Below are 21,120 nucleotides of genomic sequence, written 5' to 3' on the forward strand. Positions count from 1 at the left end.
AAAAATATAAGGAAGTAAACACTTGAAAAATTATGTTTATGTACTTATCGCAGTACAAATTCTTCCCATGTGGATAAGCGGGAGAAAAGAATACGCTCTAGTTGTTAGAGTCAATTGAAATAAATGGGTCACTATAATGTTTTGCTGTACCAACATGTACCATTGCAATTCTCTAGAACTAGAGCTTCTGTTCTGTTTGTTCTTATAAAACACAAGTGGCTTGGACTCGAGAATAGGGAAGGAATTTAATGAAACACAACCTTGCTGATGTGTGTGCAGTGTTCATGCAAGTAATTACTAATTGCAAGATGTCTCTGTGTTCGCTGGAAGATTTAATAAACACCTCTTAGTAGGTACTTGATTGCCACATGACATGACTCAAGGCAGGTGCTTAACATACTTGGAATATACAACAAGCCATTCTTATGCGCTTAGTTTAGACTTTGTGACCGCCAACAGATAGAAAGACAATATTTGTCTTTGATCTTCCGTTAACGCAATTCATGGTTGGTGGTCTTATAATGCCAGTTGCTTTTTCAAAAAAGCAATTTTGAATATAAAATAAGTTTTAGCATGCTGTTCATTTTGTAAGATATTTAAATAATCTATCGAAATCAATTAATCACGCAAAATGAATGCGACAGTTCCAAAATTTCAATACAATCCATTAAGAGTTCAATAAAACTTAGATAAACAAGAGGACATTAGCAACAGGAGGAGATTAATGCTTCGCATCTCGGTCGTGACAATTAAATCACTTGAGATGTCTAACAATTCGAGCCCACACAGGCCACACGTTGCATGTCTCTTACATAGACAAGACGGTTCGGCTCTCCGTTTCACTGGAAATGGTTTAATTTTAGAATTTCCGTTCAGCCCTACTTGGACATAATGCGCTCACAGAGTTTAGTAGTGGATTTTGACATGTGGTAGCTAGTCGCTAATTTGTTTTATTTTTCCGATTCAGTGGCATTTTATTTGTTGGTGACTAATGTGAGGTTGTGGATTTTTATTGTGTTTATGTTTTCATTGGTGAGTGTTTTGTTTTCTATTTTTCTCTGAACGAGACCAGAGAGATTGATTTATAAAATTTTAAATGAAGAGAGTTTATTTCTGTACTATAATTTTTTTATTTAGAATTTTTTCTTTATTACGTTTAGTGATTTGTATTTTATGTTTAATGAATTTCCATACAGTTTATACTAAAACACAGAAATATAAATAAACATTTATTGTTCAACATTTAACAATCAAGTATGATTCTAACAAGCATTAACTAAGTGATGATCATCATGAATAGAAATTATCTAGTGACATAAAAATAAAACAAGAAACATTCAATCTACCAACACAATTGAAGAAATTATTATAAACGGACAAATCAATGGCAAGTCATGAAGTAGATACTTTTTATTGATATGAAACAATAACGCTGCGAATCATAGATCTTATTGATAGCCTATTAAGCGCTCCATGCATAGTGGCTTCTGACTAAATTCTAACTAGATTCTAAGAAGAATCGAACGTTAACACCACTAACTGATGAGGCAACGTCAAACGTAAACAAAAAGCGTAAACACCAAGCCGTATGACTCACGATGACGAAGTCCTCATTATCATATCACCACACGCTTACGTTAGTAACCTTAGTTGAAATCTGACACTCGGCCCTCATTCTTGTCTTCTTGTCGCGCTTTTTATAAATATTGAATTATTTGTTGCAGCTTCTAACCGATCAAGGCTGCTTTACAAGTGAACGCGCGTGACATAGTCTGGAGTGCCGCGTATAATATCACACGTATTTTCCTCAAAGGCGAGAACAAAGAAGTCCTTTCGCGAATAAAATTCGACACTTTACAACTAGCGACGCACCAGCCTGTTGATCTAACACGTGTCCCGTCGGTGCATACGTGAAAACGAGAGGATGCGAGCGTTCGACGCGCGCGTGCAATAAAAATCGAATGCAAAAATGATTAAAAGGAACGGTGATAATGTATTTGCGATCGCGTCGAGCAACAATCAGTGTCAAGGCGGTCGGAGCGCCGTCTCGCTCTGTCCCGGCGGCGGCGCGGCCACGAGGATCCCGCGCGCCACTGCCGCCAGGATGACGCCGCCCGACGCGCAACAACACACCAAGGAGGCTAACATCGCGATCTCCACATACGTGGAAAAGTGGAAAAATAGATACGAAGATGCCGAGCGAAAACACAAAACTTATTTACTTAAATCCGAAAAAGGTAAGTGCCCTACATTATTTCTGAGGTAAAATCTTTAGTTTTTGCGACTTTTTTGTGGTGTTAACTGCGCATGTCACAATATCTCCCGGGTCGTATGCAAACGAAAAGCTAAGTTGAAAGTCCTATTCGCGTATTTGTCGGATTATGACAAGATAACCTGTTGCTTGGACATTAATTCATAATCTTCCCCAATCCTTGCGCATATAAAATACCTAAACTTTTAACACATTCTATTTATCGAGTAAATTTATTCAAAACACTTGTTAGTATAGGTTAGTGTATTGACAAAGACATCGGTATCATCTGTTTACTACGCATTACACGTAAGGAATAATGACTAACCATATACAAGGAATAAGAGAGTTATTATACCGTTCAGAATAACGGTATGAGCCGTTTTCAACGAAAAAACTTATCGACATTATAATTGCGCAACACTATTTTGGTTTCTGAAAGTTTAATTGTCAAAAAAGCTTGTCAAATTCGTAAAACACGTTCCACTGTTATTGTTTTGGCAATCATTTCATTATTTTGCATTGTGAAATTAAGTTGATGATTCACTTTGAATATATAATAGAGTTTGTGGCAAAGTTGAATATTGATCAACAAATATTAAGTGAGCTATAACGTTTATTGTCCGAATTAATTGACGAAACTTGTAAGTAATTTGAGCATTTCGCTACATTTTCTTTAGCTCATATGATAATAAAACAAAGACAATTGGAACCTTAACTGGTCTTTATGTTTTGGAAATAGGCTTTATGTATTTAGCTTGAGGTATATATCCAACATTGACTACTTAAGTACCTATTTGCTTAATGCATGGTCGCATTAAGCAAATATTATTATATACGCACATATTATTCAATTTGTTTTCTATTCAAGTATTTTAAGGAAAATATATTGTTACTACAGACTTAATTCTTACGTATAGGTTCTTCTTGTACCTGATTATTTTTTATTTTCAAAATTTGCATAAATTTCCCAGAAAATGTCAAAAACTTGGTCATTGTCAGTATTTATTTTTTATTTTTGAGCATAAGTCGAAAAGTGGCTGCCTAAGGGAGCGATTTCTCAATAATTATTCTCTATTAGTTTTTATGCAAACTTGATTCATAGAGCACTCAGCAGTAATAATCATTACACAATAATTCTAGGAAATAAAATGGGTCATGTGATATCATAATGTCAAATGCGTAATATAGGCTGGATACATCATTAATCATCAACACACATGAAAAAAAAAACATATTATACATCCTTTTTCCTGCGGTTTCACCTGTATCCCGGGGAAACTTCTTCCCGTACTTGGAGAAAATATAGTCTATGTTACTCGGGAATAGTATAGCTTTCCAACAGTGAAAGATTTTTCAAATCTGTTCAATCATTTCAGGCAACACACAAACATAATATTTTTCCTCTTTATTATATTAGTATCTAAATATTAAATTGTAATAAATAAGTATTGATAATACACAATGTTGTATTGTTTCATATGTTTCTATCCTTGCATTGTATTGCAATAGATATGTTATGGACCATGTGATTAATTCGGGCATTATTTATAATGCCCGAGCATTATGAATAATGTCTAGCTTTATCGGGCCAAATGATTAATAACTATCTTAACTTCATTATTTATCACATTGCACGGGCATTATTATATTGCTACATGATAGTTGGGCAAATTGATAATAAAGCTATATTTTATGCGGTGCGAGGGTTTCAGTTGTTCTAATAAATAAATCCTGATACTTGCTACATATGTTATGATTATTGTTTTAAATTATATGTTCTATTTTAATGGGAAATTATAAGTCTAGCCACAAAATTATTAATTGGACAATTGTCATCTAATTTACTAACTCGGCCTCGTTTTTCTTGATCTCATTATTCTTGGCTGCTTTTTTTTTATGGTAGAATTTAATTTGGATTCAAAACATTGTATTAAAATCTGAACTTAGTGACGAAAACGAATCGCTGCAAAACCGACTCCACGTAGTCTTGTCTGCCCTACCCCTAGAGTGCAATTCAAAACCGCGTAGGCGTGGAGGGGCGAGGCGGCCTGCGAGCTGAGGCGCAGATAGTTGAAGCGCTCGCCGCCACGGCTGAGGCTGGCCGGCTGAGCCGGCCAGCAAGCCGAAGCTGCGGTGGTGAGCGTGAAAACCATCTGCGACGATAAGCTCGCATGGGACCGCCGGAGCCCCGCAGCGCCGGAGCCGTGACAGAAGCCATGCTTGCTGCATGTTGCATGCTTACTTCCATGCTCTGTTAATTGATATGGGATGTGTTATATTTTAAACGTACTGAGTAAAAAAAATATTGTCATTTTATATATTATGATGTCATTTAATAGTATTTCAGAAGTTTACTTTAGTTTAGCATGCTACAAATTTAATTGTGGCTGACTTAGTATTTTAGAAGGCAACATACATTTTTGGGGGCGATTAATGATATTAAAAAGAAGCCTGTTTAAATAGCACCCTATTTTAATTATATTTTCTATGTGACTTTTATTTAGAGAAGCTAAATAATAAAAGTTAATTATGCCAAATAATGAGTCCAATCGCTTAAACTTTAGTTTATTTTGTTTTATAATAATAAGTCATTTGTATAAAACAAAGATACGTTGTAAATTTTTGGTTTTAAATTTAATTATATTTTATGTTATATTTTTAATATGACTTTCCTTAACTTTTAAATGCAAAAACTAGTGGATTTTTAAGGCAGAAGTCCTTCATTATTAATCCAAATCATGAGGCTGATTATTTAAGTGGTTTAATGTTTAGTTTATTTTAAGTTAAATGGAAAAACAAAAAAAAATGAAATTAAATATGTTTGTATTACTTTGCCCAAAATGTCACGGGCAATATGTATAGTGCCCGGTCAATTTGATTATTTGAATAATTATTATCAAATTGCGCTCTCATATTGGGCATTATTCATAATGACCAGGCATTATGTATACTGCCCAATTTATCACTTGGTCCATAACAGATATATTATATCAGTCAAGGGTACAAAGAAATAACATTATTTAAAACTATTTAAAATAGCTGTTTTAAAAGGTAAAAATCTGATGTTAGATTCCATTGTTATTAATGCTGTTACAAACAAAAATTGACAATTTGCAGTATGTGAAATTGTAAACAAAAGATGCCTTTTATTTTAATGTTTCATGTTGCTTGTTAAAACTACTATAACTATAAAAATTCATAAACAATCTTCCTCAATTGTGGTGAATACAACATGTAGGCCGACCACAGCTGATGTATTCAAATATATTTTCAACGTGCACCAGTTGTAAGGAAAGTTAAATATTAATCATTTGTTTGCTGCTCAAATTCATAGAGTTATTTAGTTTAAATATATTAAATGCTGACAAAAGTGTTGCTTTTTGTCTTTCTGAAATGTTTCATAGTTAATCAATTCAAAATATTGTGTAATATAGGTATTGTAAACAAGATTTTCTGTGTTTATGTGATGGACAATATGAAAGAAGGTTATTGTCACACTGTTATTCGAATATAATATTAGTTATTTACTCATTCATTATAGTACGCCAACAGCAATACATAACAAATATAAAAATAATCTATTTTACAGTTATGTTTGCCCATTAGAGGCACAAACAGCACCTAATAATATGTACAACTTAAAATAATTTATGTTAAGTAAATAGGTATGTTGCGTATCTTCTAAAATACTTCTTATTTGATGAAATTTGTATTTTAACACCATGTAAGTTTTCATTACTGCATCATTAATGTTCTTTTTACATTACCAAGTCTATCAGATACCTATTAATATGTATGTGACATGTGATAAATATTTTATTAATAAATATCGTATCAATTATGTTATCTAAACTCAGGTGCTTATCCATCCATTGAATTATGTATTTACATACTACAGAGCAGTAAGGCAAGTTACATTTATGCACCACTAACAAGAAATGTTTTCTCTTTAATGATAACCAATCTTGTCTGCATTTAAACAAAGATACCAGATACAAAAGTGCATTACAGAAACAATTCATCCGCATTAATAGCATTAACTTTCAAATAATTCATTACTGCATCCTGAGACACAATTTCTTATCAAATATTATTATGCCTATATTGAAACAGTTTATAAATTGAAACCATTTAGTAATGCTTGAATGGGCCTGCGGTAGGAATGTTGTTCATACATATGACATCGCTCTCCGATAGCTGAGTAAATAATTTCACTGTGCTTAACTTGACTCATACTTATTAGTGTGTACTTCATTGATGCGAATTACTAATATTAATAGGTACCTAAATGTGAAATGAATGGTTTTATAGACGATTGAATGGTATAGTTTCTCCGTTGTGTATATTTATTCATGATTGTACTTAGGTATTAGTGGGGAAAAAATGGCTGCTAGCTTTTAAGATGACTTTTTCACAATTTTATTGAGGTTTTTATATGTATAAAAATGAATAAAATAGTATATGAATAGATTTAGTGGCAGTTTTTTATCAGTAGGTAACTTGATATAATCATACAATGAACAGGTGCTGCGATATATACATTGCTCTATTGAGTATTTCCTTATAACTACCACACGTTGGTTGTTGTTTGGTGTCTGGTTGCAAATACCTCTAGGCCACAAAAAATTCAGACACATTGCATGTCTGTATTTATTTATTTTTATGAATGGTTGTTAACTCTAAAACTTTTCATTTCTTGGATGTAACTCCTTGGTAGATTAAACTTCTCGTTCTCCTTTGTCCATGTTCAATCTGTTCCCTAAAATTTTATTTTAGTTGGTTCAGCCGTTTTACTAAATATAATTAGCCTACGGCCTAATTAAAAATTATCTAAATTCCAGCTAAACGCGAGTACGATGACCTCCAACGCCGCTACAACATACTGTTCGAGGAGCGACAACTGCTGGACTCCGAGCTGCGCGAGCGCACGAGAGAGCTCAACAAGCTCAAGACTGTGTCGGAGAAGCTCTTCAATGAGTACCAGCAGCTTAAGAACCAGAGGGATGTGGATGCTGGAGTTATGCATAAGTGAGTGTCTTTCTAGTTGCCTTATTTCTGTCTTTTGACAAATCAAAATATAAAATCGGTTATTCATAGTAGGCTGAATAACAACATTTATCGAACGTCAGAATTACATGACACAGCCCTAAAAATGCCCACCCGTCAACACTTCCTATCTGTTATTACTGGGAAGAAGAAGTGGCGTAACAAACTCCACAGCAACTCAAATGTCTGCCTATCTTATAAAAAAATCTTAAAGATTACAATCACAATATCTACAAAATATTAATATGTCATTCATCATGTACTTGATCAAGAAAAAGAATGACAGACAGATAGAACAGCTGGATTTCTGAAGGGTTACTAAGTTAATTAGGTTGGAAAAAGAGTGTGATAAATCCACCGTAGCCTCTGATATTAATTGTAACTTTCCCCTATATGAGAATATATTTATCACATATGCACATCACATGATTCAAAAGAGTTCTTATAAACCTCAAAAACAAAGGACAAAATCAATTTACCAAAAATTCGTTGAAGTTGGTTAATGTGTTTCCGCCATTAGCTTATCTAAGGCGGCCAAACGGTATGTGGTACTTAAGCATTAATTAGTGAAGGACATACTAATATTTAAGGGTTTTTAATTACTATGTAGTATGTAATTACCTTGATACATAAAGCCATATCTGTCTCTTTTATTCATATATTTTTTCCAAAATAAACAGACACAGAACTTGAAGAGCCATATATGCCAACCTGTAATGTGCAAAAAACTGAATAAACAATTTAACATCTCGAATTGTGGTGTAGAGGTGAAGACAGAACATGGAGTCAACTTTCCAAGTTCCTATGAAGAAAATTGAAAGTCTACATTATTCTCTATGCTTACTAATATTATAAAGCTGAAGAGTTCGTTTGTTTGAACGCGCTAATCTCAAGGAAGTGCTGGTCCGATTTGAAAAACTTTCTATCAGTGTTAGATATCTCATTTATCGAGGAAGGCTATAGGCTTTTTATCCTGGTTCGTGCAGAGGTTCCCACGGGATGCGGGTGAAACCGCTGGCAGAAGCTAGTCATACTCCGAGCCTTTTTCCCAACTATGGTGGGGTCGGCTTCTTGATTGATAGCAGAAGCTAGTAGTTACCAAAGGGTGTATGTTCCAGGGTGATGCAGCAAGCCGGCGAGTGGTACAAGCAGAACAAGCAGCTGAAGCGTCGCAGCACGGCGCTCATACAGGCGCTGCCCGCTAAGGCCGTCGAGATCGACCTCACCGACTCGCTGGATACTGGTGAGTGGGGTATATTGAAGTTTCAGGTAACAGGTCAGTAACGTCCACTACTGGACTACTGACGCCCATTTTCACCAACAAATACCCAAATTTATGGATCCCCTAATTATAGCATTTCGGGAATCAAATTTGTATGGGTTCGCAATGGACGAATTTTTGCTCGGAAATCAGTGGAACATCAAGCTATAGCAATTAAAAGTGTGGATAGTCTTAAGCTTTTAGTTTAAGTTGTTAATGTATTTTGCTAATAATGAATTGATGTATTTTATAATCGCAATGCTTGACATATACTACCAGAATGTGCAGGGCCTAAGAACTAAGACTAACGAGGTTTCAAAAAATATTGTGATGTCGAATTACAAGATTATTGCATTTACTGAAACCTGGCTCAATTCAAATATTTCTAATCACGAATTGTTCGATGATAGATAAGGTAAACGTACCAATACTCGTCGGATTTCGGAAATCACTGACTTTGAAGCGCTACTGTGTGTTAAATATTCAATAGAAAATGAAAATTTTTGCATGACGTGATAGAGTATTTATTCGTTATTCTAAGTAACTAATGTTTTTTTAATAATTTTAATGGGTTTATATACTTATTAAGGCAAAAGTAAAAAAAGGGCGATTTGTACCAATAGTCGTCTGATTTGTACGGATACTCGTCAAATATTCCCAGTACTCGTCAACTTTTAATGCTAATGTGAACTCTCTGCTCTTGAACATAAAGTTCAAGTTAAGTACATTTTTCTTGTGCTTGAATTTGTTAAGCATACCTGTACCTTTGAAACATTAGTTAGTAGATAGATAAAAGACCAAATCCCTATTTAGAATAGCAGGTCATAATCTGTTAGAAGAGCAGGTATTCAATAAAACAGATACATAGTTGCATTTTAATTTATATTCCTATCCATCAAACGCAGTCACAAAATCAGTCTATAAAATATATGTTGTATTTCTTAGTCATAATAACCATGCAGTCATGTGCATTGTAGCACGAGTAAAATAAATTACTATTAAAATATTTAAATTGTAAAATAAAATAATTAGTTTTCACAAAAAATAAAAGCCACATTCATTTATATAGCTTTCCGCGAAATAATTACTAACATTCATAAATATGCAGGTAAGGTTGTCATTCATCAAAACTTCTGAACTGCTTAGCACATGCTTAGTACGATTTGCAAAAATCTCTATAGATAGTTCAAACTGTCTTAAAGGTATCAATCAAAAAAAATATATGATTAGGTACAACTAAGCGTTCAAACCCAATAATAATAATATCTAATAAGCCCCGCAGGGCATCTGAGGTGGATGACGGGGAGTAGCGACCCCGCGAGGCTATGTATACCGAGTGCTCCAGGGAGAGTATACTGTCCCTTGTCCTCCGTGACTGTCCCCATCTCCGGCCTGCCGGAGTGAAGCATGACGAGGGATAGGTCTCCCGCCTCTTGGCTTGCCTCATTGGCCGACCAGAGTGGAGTCGCTAGAGCAAGGTTAGCAGCCCTGCTCGGAGAGTAGGTGCCTCGTGGTAAGTGGCGAGTAGGCCGGTGATGCTGGACCCACAGGGAGCGCGTGCTCTGCGTTTAAAGTCCGCCGAGGTATCCTCACCCTTCAGCCGCCCATGTCCCTATTGCCCTCAGGTTGCTATTCAGTGACTGATTCCCGGGGGCCCAGTAATTGAGCTGGCGAGCCCCACCTGCCATTTTAACATGTATTTCATACATTGTCACCGGCAAGTGCAAAAGTTCCTCATCACCATCATCCTTCGAGCCTTTTTTCCCAACTATGTTGGGGTCGACTTCCAGTCTAACCGAATTCAGCTGAGTACCAGTGCCTTACAAGAAGCGACTGCCTATCTGACCTCCTCAACCCAGTTACCCGGGCAACCCGATACCCCATGGTTAGACTGGTGTCAGACTTACTGGCTTCTGACTACCCGTAACGACTGCCAAGGATGTTCAATGACAGCCGGGAACTACAGTTTAACGTGCCATCCGAAACACAGTCATTGGTGTTATAGGTACATACAAACTTAGAAAAGTTGCATTGGTACTTGCCTGACCTGGAATCGAACCCGCGCCCTCATACTTGAGAGGTTGATTCTTTGCCCACCAGGCCACCACGAATATTTTTCCAGGTGCCATAGTTCCTATAGTTTCCTATATCCTAATCCACTAACATCAAAACGCAATAGCCCAAGTAGTTTTCCTCCACAGTTACCTAGCAATTAAATAGTTTAGCGCAGAACCGGGGATTGCCCTTGGGTTCATTTCTATAGTATATTTTATACAGGGATAATCGTCGGTTTTGTGTCACCTTTTCATTAAAGTTGTCTCAAAAGGGCGTTTTAAATTTTCTTGCTGCATCTGATGTTGTGTGTGGCCCCTTGATTTACAGCTTTTATGAATTTTCAAAGGCCCTCTTGCTTGTAGTTTCTTTCAGTCATGATCTGCTATTAAAATTACGATCATGCAATCACTAAATACATACAATTTTAAATAAAAAAATCTTACTTAAGATTACTCTTTACCCATCAATATCGAATACGACAAGCAAAGAAGTGACAGCGATGGAAGCTATGTCATCTTAGTTTTAAAACTGATTTTAATATTTTTTGCGTCAAAACTAGTTAGGGACGTTAGGGAGACGCGGTACAATACGCGTGACGACATGCAGTTATTTCGAACAAAAAGCATAGTGTATAGTTATCGGCACGAATCTTGAGCTCTGACCTACATCTGCGCAGAAGTGATTTATTAGCAAAGAACCAATCCCGAGTGACGGCTATGACGCGATGCACTGCGGGCCAATCACCGCTTTAACCCGCCCCCGCGCCTCACTTCATACCACAAAAGGGACCCAATAAATTACTTCTTCACAGGCGAAGGTCAGAGCTCAAGATTCGTGCCGATAACTATAAGAACAGTCAATTTTTGCTTGCCACAAATTGTAATCCAAGCGTAGTAGAAACAAAGGCTAGTGCTAGAGTTACTTGTACCCAAAGCATTAGATCTTAATCGAATGGCGGAAGCCTACAGCGGCCAATATATACCTAAAAAAACACTCGTAGAAAGTGCATACTTATAGAAAACAGGGGATTTAACCATTAAGAAACATATGAATTGAATTGAATAACATGACTGTGTACGTGTATCTAGAACCAGCAGAGTAAAATTTACCCCTAAGAAAAAGCTTAAAAGAAACTCAGTTTTATGAAAAAATTTAGTCGAAATCTTAAATATGTTTGTTCTAGACAGTTAACAATTTTGTAAAAGTCCCGATATTCGCTGTTTATTTGCATTTCGTACTGTAAAACACAAAATATCCTCATTATGACGAGTTTAGGTGCAACTTTTGAGCATGTCCCAGTAGTCGTCATAATAATTGTAAAATTGACGGGTTTTGGGTCAAATCGGAGTTTTAAAGTACCAATAGATGTCACATTAAAAAAATATATCTTCTATGTTAAAAGTATTCCAAATTGCATATTACATCGTTAGCAAATAAACGTAACTATCTAATTAAACAAAGAAACATACCACAGAACCCACTGGATTTATGTAAATCAAAGCACAAAACCACGTGCTGAGTTTCACTTTTGACAGCTGAACTTCACGAAAAAACGATTTTGTTAGGGCACACACGTTTAAAATAACATATCTTAGAAGCCGTGACTGTTAAAACCCCGTATTGTTATTTCAATTGTGCAATATAATATCAACAATATGTTTACATATAAACCGGCCCATTTTAAGTTCAGTAGAAAAAAATAATAAATGTTTTTAGATTAATTGACGACTATTGGGGCATGACGACTTCACCCGCGTTTACCTTACGTTGTTTATCGCAGGGACCGATCAAGCAGTAGTAATCCTAAAAAGGACGGCGGAGGGGTGCTTTTGGCCATTTCTAGGGACATACCGTCTGCTCGTGTCAAAGGTTGGGAAACAAATCTGGAGGACTTGTGGGTCACTCTGCAGATTAACATTGGCTCGAGTACACCAGTTGCAAAGTGACCTAGATGCGATCCTAGAATGGTGTCGCTGTAACAGTATGATACTTAACGCAAGTAAATGCTTCCACATTAAATTTACTAGAAAAAGAAAGCAATTTGCTACGGAATATAAGCTTGATGGTACAGCACTGGCAGAGGTCAACGAAATCCGAGATCTTGGCGTGATAGTTGACAGTCAACTTAAATTCACCTCGCACATTAACAAGTCCGTCACAAAAGCAGCTCAGATGCTCGGATTTTTAAAACGTAACTCGGGCGGATTTAAACATCAACGCACCAAAATCTTGCTTTACCAAACCTTGGTGCCGTAAAACGTGGAATCCGTATTATGCGGTGCATTCGCAGCGCGTTGAGAGCATTCAAAGAGCGTTCACTAGGTACCTAGCTTATAATTCTAGAGGTTTTTCCCACAGAAATCCCTACAAAGAGCGCCTAATCAGGTTCGGAATGCGTTCTCTTCGTGAACGGAGACTTTTATTAGACATGTCCTTTTTTCACAAAATCGTAAGCGGTCAATATCAGTGTAGCTACTTTCTGGAGAACATGCCTTTAAAGGTTCCCCGAACCTATCCTCGCGGGAAAATCAAATATATTTTCTGCACCCCCACTGTAAAGTCTAATCTGGGACGGCAAGCACCTCTCCGTAGAATAATTGATGAGTATCATTCCCTTATCACAGTAATACCCGATCTTGATGTGTTCCACGATAAGTTGCGTATATTCAAAAACAAAATTAAAAACGCACCCTAATTCTAATAGTTATTCATTTGTTGTTTTATTCTAACTTGATTTTACTTGTATTTCTTTATTTTTTCTCTGATGCGACTTGACATTTATTAAACATGTATGTTAATATTTAAACAATTATACTGTATTCTTTGTTAAATTTGAATTCCAAATTATGTATTCATTAGATATTCTCCATTTTATTTTTAAAATTTATTATTGTATTACATCTTCGAGCCGATGAATTGCGAATGTTATGTACGCCATTATTGTCACATGCATAAGGCCATAAACTAAAATAGTAGTTTAAGTTATCGAATGTTACATGTTTGTGATGTGGCAGTACTTTTTTAAATAAATAAATAAATAAATAAATCCTTAATACGAATTTCGTTTTCACCAAAGTTTAAGTGTCCCTTATAACCTTTATTATTGGGGGGCTCTTATTCTAAGTGACACTTAAACGTTAAGAGATTGTTGGTGAAAACGGGCATGAGTCCCCCAAGAAGTTCTTTCATAGTGCCTTTTTGTAGCACCAGTGATTTTCATCACGACAGCAAAACCTTCATCACTTTTGCTCAGTCCCACTATTCAGAAGTCCAGCAGAACTCTTTTTTGGAGAACTAGTTGGATTTGTAAAATGCGTAGTATTGTTCCACCTTAACTGTTCAACCAATCCCAACTCGTTCTTCATTCCTTGCAGCATCAGATGCAAGCAGCAATGAAGAGGTGGAATTCCTGAAGCAGACAGTATCGGAGCTGAGCCGTCAGGTGGCAGCACTGCAGACGGAACTGGCTGCCGCCAGGTTGCAGGAGTTCGAGGCGCAGGAGGCCAATGTGGCCACTGCACAGGTAACTGGGGTATGGGAGATGGAACAGGATCCATACACTTTCTTTTGCAAGCGACGATGTTGGGACATTTGAGGTCAAACGCTAGTCTCTCGGCCTGGGAAGACACGTTGGAAACCGCAAATAACCCTTTATTTAGCTGGTTTTTCAACTCGTAATGCATTTATCAAAAAAGGCTGATAAATCAGCATTTTCAAACGTCATCAAAAGACAGCCAGCCACATCCATTATTTTTCACTGGGAAGAAGAAGTGGTGCATTAAACTCCCCAGCGACTATGTTGTCATTACAAGCCCCAGGGGAGGACAGTTCCTGCCTGCGCTCGTGAATTTATTCTCTGAGAACGTTACCCTTTCCCACAGCAGGAAAATGTATCATTATATTCTATTATATTTTAACTTCTTCATAAACTAATCACTACCATAGCTATTCATGTTCCGTAAGCACCCATTAAAGGTGTTAAAATAAAAACATTTAACTTTGAAAATTCCAGGAGTTAGAAGCCGAAAAAGAGAAGTCTTTAGCTCAAGAGAAGGAGCTACAAGAACTCCGCACACAGCTGGAGAGACACAACCGCGTCTCCAAGCTGCTGATGGAGGAAGTCACCGGCTTGAAGAACAATGCTGACAAGGACCGGGAGATGGCTGAGACGTGAGTATTTGTTACTATTGTGGTAATCTATAGCTTTTAACTCCTTCCCGTGCCCGGATAAAGTAGTATATTTAGGGATAGCAAAGCTTTCTAACAGTGAAATAATTTTTAAATTGGTTCCGTAGTTTTTGAGTTTATTCATTACAAATATGAGGAGTTACTTATTACATTACATTGTCTTTTAACTGTACGGTTGTTTTTAGTAACATTATCTCGTCTGCCTAAGGGTATTGGTTTGCCTAGGTAATTGAATTGAGAAGGACAGATAGTTGCTCCTTTTAAAACACTGGTTCACAGCTACATTTAGTTAGACTGGAAGCCAATTCTATCAAAAAAGGCTACAGATGACGATAAAATCTTCGTCTATTTTAAAGGCTAATTTTTCATCTTCAGTTACAAGACCGAAGCTCGTGCAGCCAAGAAGCGCGTGAAGCTGCTGACCCACCAGAGTGCCCTACTCCTGGGCGAGCTGGACCCCGACCAGCGCCTGCTGCGCCTCATGGACGAGCTGGACTGCCTCAAGGACGCCCTGGAGGACCAGGACAACAGGCATCGCGACCAGATACAGGACCTGCAGGTATACTACGTCACTAAGTTCTTTTCACAGGATACAGGTCTTTTCTCACATAGAGGAGGAACCAGCGTTAATTTTCATGGCTGCTCAAGGCAGGTTAGAGATTTTAGGTTTAGAATCGAAGTCTAGGTTTCTCAAAGACCGCTCTTTTGGATGGTTTGTCCTCTAGGCTCAGTGGCGACTTGAGGAGTGCATACCTGTGCGGGTTCGGGCGGAGGGCCGCAGAGCTCGGAGCTCGAGGCTCGCACATGTTGCCTTTGTCTACTTTTTAATTCTCATTTAAAAAAAACGTAAAAAGTATTTAAACGCGTGCCACACTGCAAGCGTTTAAGGCAAAATGTTGCACTCTTCATCTCCCGAGCCCTTTTCCCAACTATGTTAGGGTCAGCTTCCAATCTAACCAAATGTGGCTCACTTACAAGGAACGACTGCCTATCTAACATATTTTTGTAATATATTTTTTGTATATCTTTTAGTTGGACAAAAAGCCAATCTATATTAAGTAAACTATAAAAAAATAAAACTATGTATTAAAAAATCGCACCTTCTTTTTCATACAGTCACTTAAAACAACAAAACGTATCTCAACTACATACTTTTCTATTGTGCTCATCAGTACTTTAACAAACTATGTGCTTAGCTGGGAAGAAGAGGCGCAACAAACTCCCCAGCAACACTGAGATGTAATTTTACCAAAACGGTCCATACTTTTATTTATTATATTAATGGAAAAAAAACGAATGATCCCTTTTTTCAAAATTCCAGTTAAAACTAGCAGAAAAACACGAAGACACGGACATCCTTCTGTGGGAAGAGAAGATAAAATTAGCAGAAGAAGATGCACAGAAGGCGATAGAACGAGCAGAGAAGGCCGAGAGGAGACTACAAGACATGGAGAGAAGAATGCAAGAGATGGAGAGAAGTCCTAAAGTACCCCCCAAGAGGTCTGCTCTTATGAATAGAATCAGTTTCTTTGAGGCAGGCGGTGAGAAGAAGGAAGTTAAAGAAGTTGTTGAGACTTCTGGTGAGTTTACTTTTGATAATTTATATTTACGTGTATTCTTGAAAATCACTTTTCTTTTCTTGCTTAAGTTGGTATGGTGTTAATGTAAAAGTGCCCATGGTCCTTTGGCTGTACAATTACCATCAAGTGTAAGGAATTGTGATTAGATATGCCAATAATCAGCATGTTTATTCTAAAGCAAATTATATTTTTAAATAAACCATTGTTTTAAGAAAATAGGACGTTTATGTGTGACTTGACTTGAATTTCAATACGATATTTAATACTATGTCAAATAGTTTAGCCTATCTAATCATGTCAATGTTTTAGCAACATCCACCTAATCATAATTGTATCATTTCCAGCAACCACACCAGAAGACATACCACCATCCGAACCTCAATCAGCCCCTTCTCCCGACCCCTGTCTTCCTCCGCCCCCAGCAGCACCAGCGCCCCCACCCCCCCCCCCAATGCCGACGTGCATACTATCACCCCCACCCCCGCCCCCGCCGCCGCCGCCGCCCCCGCCGCAGAGCGTCGCGTTTCAAGGCAACGCGAATGATTTAGCTAACATGTTACACAGTAAAGTAGGCACGTTGAAGAAGAGTAAGCAGAATGGGGCTGAGTGTGGTGAGTTCAATATTATTATTAAAATTATTTCTCTGTGTAAAACTAGTCTAACCAAGGGGTATTGGGTTGCCTGGGTAATCCGTTAGATCCGTTTAGACTGGAAGCCGACACTAACATAGTCGGGAAAAAGGCTCGGAGGATGGATGGAACGGGATCAAGCATAGCCTGTGTTAGGGAAGAGTGTAGCTTCTTAATATTGCAAGAATTTTTCAAATTGGTTCAGTAGTTTTTTTGGTTAGCTGAAGCAAAACAAAATGAGGAAACATTTTTATAGTCTTAGTACAGATAGATTTTGAACCTTTATATTATGTTTGCAGGCGGCGCAATAGACGCGATAGTAGACCAGATCAAAGGCGGCAAGTTCCAGTTAAAGTCTACCGAGCACAAGGTCTCGGAGAAGAAGGTCCAAGAGGAACAGCCCGAGGCCGTCAAGGAGATGCTCGCCATACTCGGCACCCTGCGCAAGCGCAGGACTTCCACACGACCAGGGTTCAGTGACCTCTGATGACTCTACATAGATAAAACTACTTTTACGGATTTTATCGCGGTTATATTAATTTGTATGTCTCTACCAGACCACGGGACTACAGAGTCCCGGATATTTGGGAGGTGAACGTCAACGCACTGAAGCACTTTTGAGACAACTTTAATGAAATGGTGCCACAAAACCGACGATTATCCCTGTATACACTATAGAAATGTACCCAAGGACAATCACCGGTTCTGTGCTAAAATATTGCTAACTGTGGAGGATAACTACTTGGGCTATTGTTTAAAATTATTTAGTCTGTCCGTGACCATGGATGCTGTAAACGATCCGAAACGTCAGGATTATGTAACTAATATTAATATAACCGCGATAAAATCCGTAAAAGTAGTTTTACTCAAATGTCTAATATTCGCGTAAGTGTCAGAAATCTTTATGAAACCTAGGTTGGCTACTGGTTGATTTATTTGTGGTTGGAAAGATTCTTGACATATCTCATCATCCTCATCATCCTCCGAGCCTTTTTCCCAATCATGTTGGGGTCGGCTTCCAGTCTAACCGGATTCAGCTGAGTACCAGTGCTTTACAAGAAGCGACTGCCTATCTGACCTCCTCAACCCAGTTACCCGGGCAACCCGATACCCCTTGGTTAGACTGGTGTCAGACTTACTGGCTTCTGACTACCCGTAACGACTGCCAAGGATGTTCAATGACAGCCGGGACCTACAGTTTAACGTGCCATCCGAAACACAGTCCATGGTGTCTAAGATATACTTAGAAAGTACATACAAACTTAGAAAAGTTGCATTGGTACTTGCCTGACCTGGGATCGAACCCGCGCCCTCATACTTGAGAGGTTGGTCCTTTACCCACTAGGCCACCACGACTTTTCTATATGAAGATATTATTATTTTAATTGATTAGGCCCATTTTTTACTGACAACATAAACGTTTCGTAAGGCTGTCAGAATTTTTGAAGGACAGATAATATGGGACCGTCTTTAGAACTATCTGACTAGGATTTTCTGATCGACTTTTAGTAGGATGTGACCATTGCACTATTAAAAAGGGATAAAAGATGTTGTCAGTGAACTTAAGCCTTAGAGTGATTTCAGTAAATAGCATTAAGTAGATAGCTATCAAATGTATTATTATTACCTTTTATATTATGTTTCTATTATTACTAAATAGTAAGAAAAATGTTATACGAAGCTAGTTAAAATATTGCAATGTAGAAATTAATACATATCTTTAGAAATGAGTATCAATATGACAAAAGATTATTTACTTTTAGATAATATTAAGGAAAAAAGAAAGATTTTGCAAAAGAAATCCAAAGTACATGAAAAGTGCCTTATAAATGTGTAGTAGTGCCAATTGTATTTGTATTTTCCGCCATTTTTTGTCAGTGTTGCCATTAGAAGTAAATTTGTACTAAAATGTTGACTACTTAAATTGATGTTTTAATTTTACAATTGAATAGGTTGTGTATTTATAAAAATATTATGAAAAAAATAATGTGTAAAAAGTTATGAAAATTTTCAAAATATGTGATTTCAGCATTTATTTGTTCAAATGCAGCTTTATTTGCATTTTATGACATTTCCATTTTAACTGATCTCTTCGAAGTATTTTAGGAGCGACTGCTTTTTAACTAATATTTCTTGATTGGATAATAAATTGCTTACCAATACTTTTATTCAAAATAGATGGACAAAATGACAATATATATTAAGTTTCTATTATTATAATAGTTTTGTGACTTATTAGTTTAAGTTAATAACGTCATGATCTGAATACTCTAATGTTACGTTAGATGTTATTGTATAGTTTATATTTGTGTATAGTAATGTTACTTACTGTAATCTGCTTCCTAAGTCTTGTTCACGTTTTAAACAATATATTACTTGCTCGTTGAATTACTATCGAAATTAAATTATATGACATAGATATTTGTGTAGAGATAATTTCTTGATATTCTTGTCATAAAAAATTTGTGAAATTGCTTGAAAATTAACTTTTGTCGTTTGTGAAATGTTGATGATTTTTTCATTATATTCAAACGTGTACAAGTATTTATAATTGATGTATACTAAAGTTACCCGCGGTGCCATTGCGCAGTTGTCGAAATTGAAGCATTTTGTAAAGTATTATTATTTACTGTAGGCTAAGTATACACTGAAGTTTTTTATTATACAATATAGATATATCAAATATTGTCGTGGTTTTAGTTTTGAACTCTTCTAACTCAATAAAATAATTCACACACTTCTCTATCAGTACATAGAGTGTACATATGGGAGTTCATAAAGTGTACATAAGGAAATACTTACTTTGTATTTCCTTAAGCACACTATGTACTCCCCTAAGTATATCCTCATGAACACTCTATGTACTACCAGAGAACTACCAGCATAATTTTCAGGGATAACCAAGCCAAGGCTCGGCAATGAAACACATAGTCAGGATATAAACAGATATGTTCTCATACAATATACAAGTACAGCGCGGCGCCGGCCGCCAGCGCCACGTGCGCGGCCGCGGCGGTCGCGGCGCCCTGCGTCAGCCGCAGCGCCCGGTCCTTCTCGTCTTGTCTGAAAATGAACGTTATTGTCAAATGGACTACAGGCTCTATCCTACATACTCAGAGACCTGAATTGATAACTTAAGTCTCTCCTTAGTTTAGGATAGTCAAAGAAAACCTTCACCAAGGAATGACTTCACTTTCGCGGACAGAACGAGATTAAACGTCATCGTTCCAAATTTTGATATGGCTCAACGAAATATGACGTCCAAATAACTTGACTTTACAACAGAACGTTCATTTCTGATGAACGTTCAAGTTAAATTCCTATTGAATGTATCTTGTGTCACAACATGTAAAGTACCCGAAGCTGTACTGTCACGTAGAGTAAGTTTTAAACTATTTCAAATAAGTTCCGATGACAGTGGGCGGTAACGGTACTCACGCACGCACAACGCGCAACGTGTTACACACGTCCCGCGCGCATGCCGCGCTCGGTTGTGTCTCGATGTCTTGGGACGATACGCTACGATGGGACGCTACGTACATACACGTCGTATAATTTGTATGGACATTTACTGTGTCATTTTGGTAAACAATCTCAAGTTGTAGCGTCCGCGAACGTGTTAAGTAACCATTAAATGTCTCGTGAGTACGGGGAATAGAGCTTATAGTCCATTTGAATAGTCACTTAGCTAAAGGTAAATAATTTTGATACAACTTTCTACTCAAATAATAATAATACCTATAGCCAAACCGTCATCTTGGATGTCCGCCATATTGGATTCAAGTCCCGTGACGTGTCAATTTTTTTTCATATTCCTGACAGCAAATCCTTTCATTAATTAATACCTATATCGTGGGGGTGGGTTTCAAATAGCCAGTCCGCCATTTTGGGGAGGCCGCACTATTGGATTTATAATGACGTTCCTTAACTAGTTATGTATTTTCATCAGAAATCTGAGCGTGTGCAAAATTTCATTCTAATCGAAGAGCGAAAAGTGGGTCAAATTAAGATTCTAAGATTTTTTTAAATACGTAGTTAGTTGCAAGTGATGCTAATAAAAGCGTGTTGAAATAAATAGTTGTCGATATGGTGGTGCCTTTTGACACT

General features: G+C 37.1%; 2 protein-coding genes across 2 annotated transcripts in view; one reads left to right on the forward strand and one right to left on the reverse strand.

The window, feature by feature from the left end:
* Positions 1 to 218: 218 nt before the first annotated feature.
* On the forward strand, positions 219 to 17,737 carry LOC124641987 (shootin-1-like). The gene is made up of 10 exons (XM_047180275.1): positions 219 to 1,032; positions 1,725 to 2,237; positions 7,096 to 7,282; positions 8,419 to 8,543; positions 13,991 to 14,139; positions 14,629 to 14,786; positions 15,180 to 15,363; positions 16,126 to 16,384; positions 16,729 to 16,995; positions 17,313 to 17,737. Exons 2-10 carry the CDS (start codon positions 1,970 to 1,972, stop codon positions 17,498 to 17,500), a joined length of 1,785 nt encoding a protein of 594 aa, XP_047036231.1. The 5' UTR covers positions 219 to 1,032; positions 1,725 to 1,969; the 3' UTR covers positions 17,501 to 17,737.
* A 2,207-nt stretch (positions 17,738 to 19,944) lies between these two features.
* Positions 19,945 to 21,120, reverse strand: part of LOC124641888 (aminopeptidase N-like) — a 35,624-nt gene continuing 34,448 nt past the window's right edge. The window contains exon 19 of the mRNA XM_047180139.1: positions 19,945 to 20,076. Coding sequence (XP_047036095.1) covers positions 19,968 to 20,076 — 109 coding nt within the window. The 3' untranslated portion in view covers positions 19,945 to 19,967. The remainder of the gene's footprint in view (positions 20,077 to 21,120) is intronic.

The sequence above is a fragment of the Helicoverpa zea genome, chromosome 23 (assembly GCF_022581195.2).
Source record: "Helicoverpa zea isolate HzStark_Cry1AcR chromosome 23, ilHelZeax1.1, whole genome shotgun sequence".
NCBI classification, from domain to species: Eukaryota; Metazoa; Arthropoda; class Insecta; order Lepidoptera; family Noctuidae; genus Helicoverpa; species Helicoverpa zea.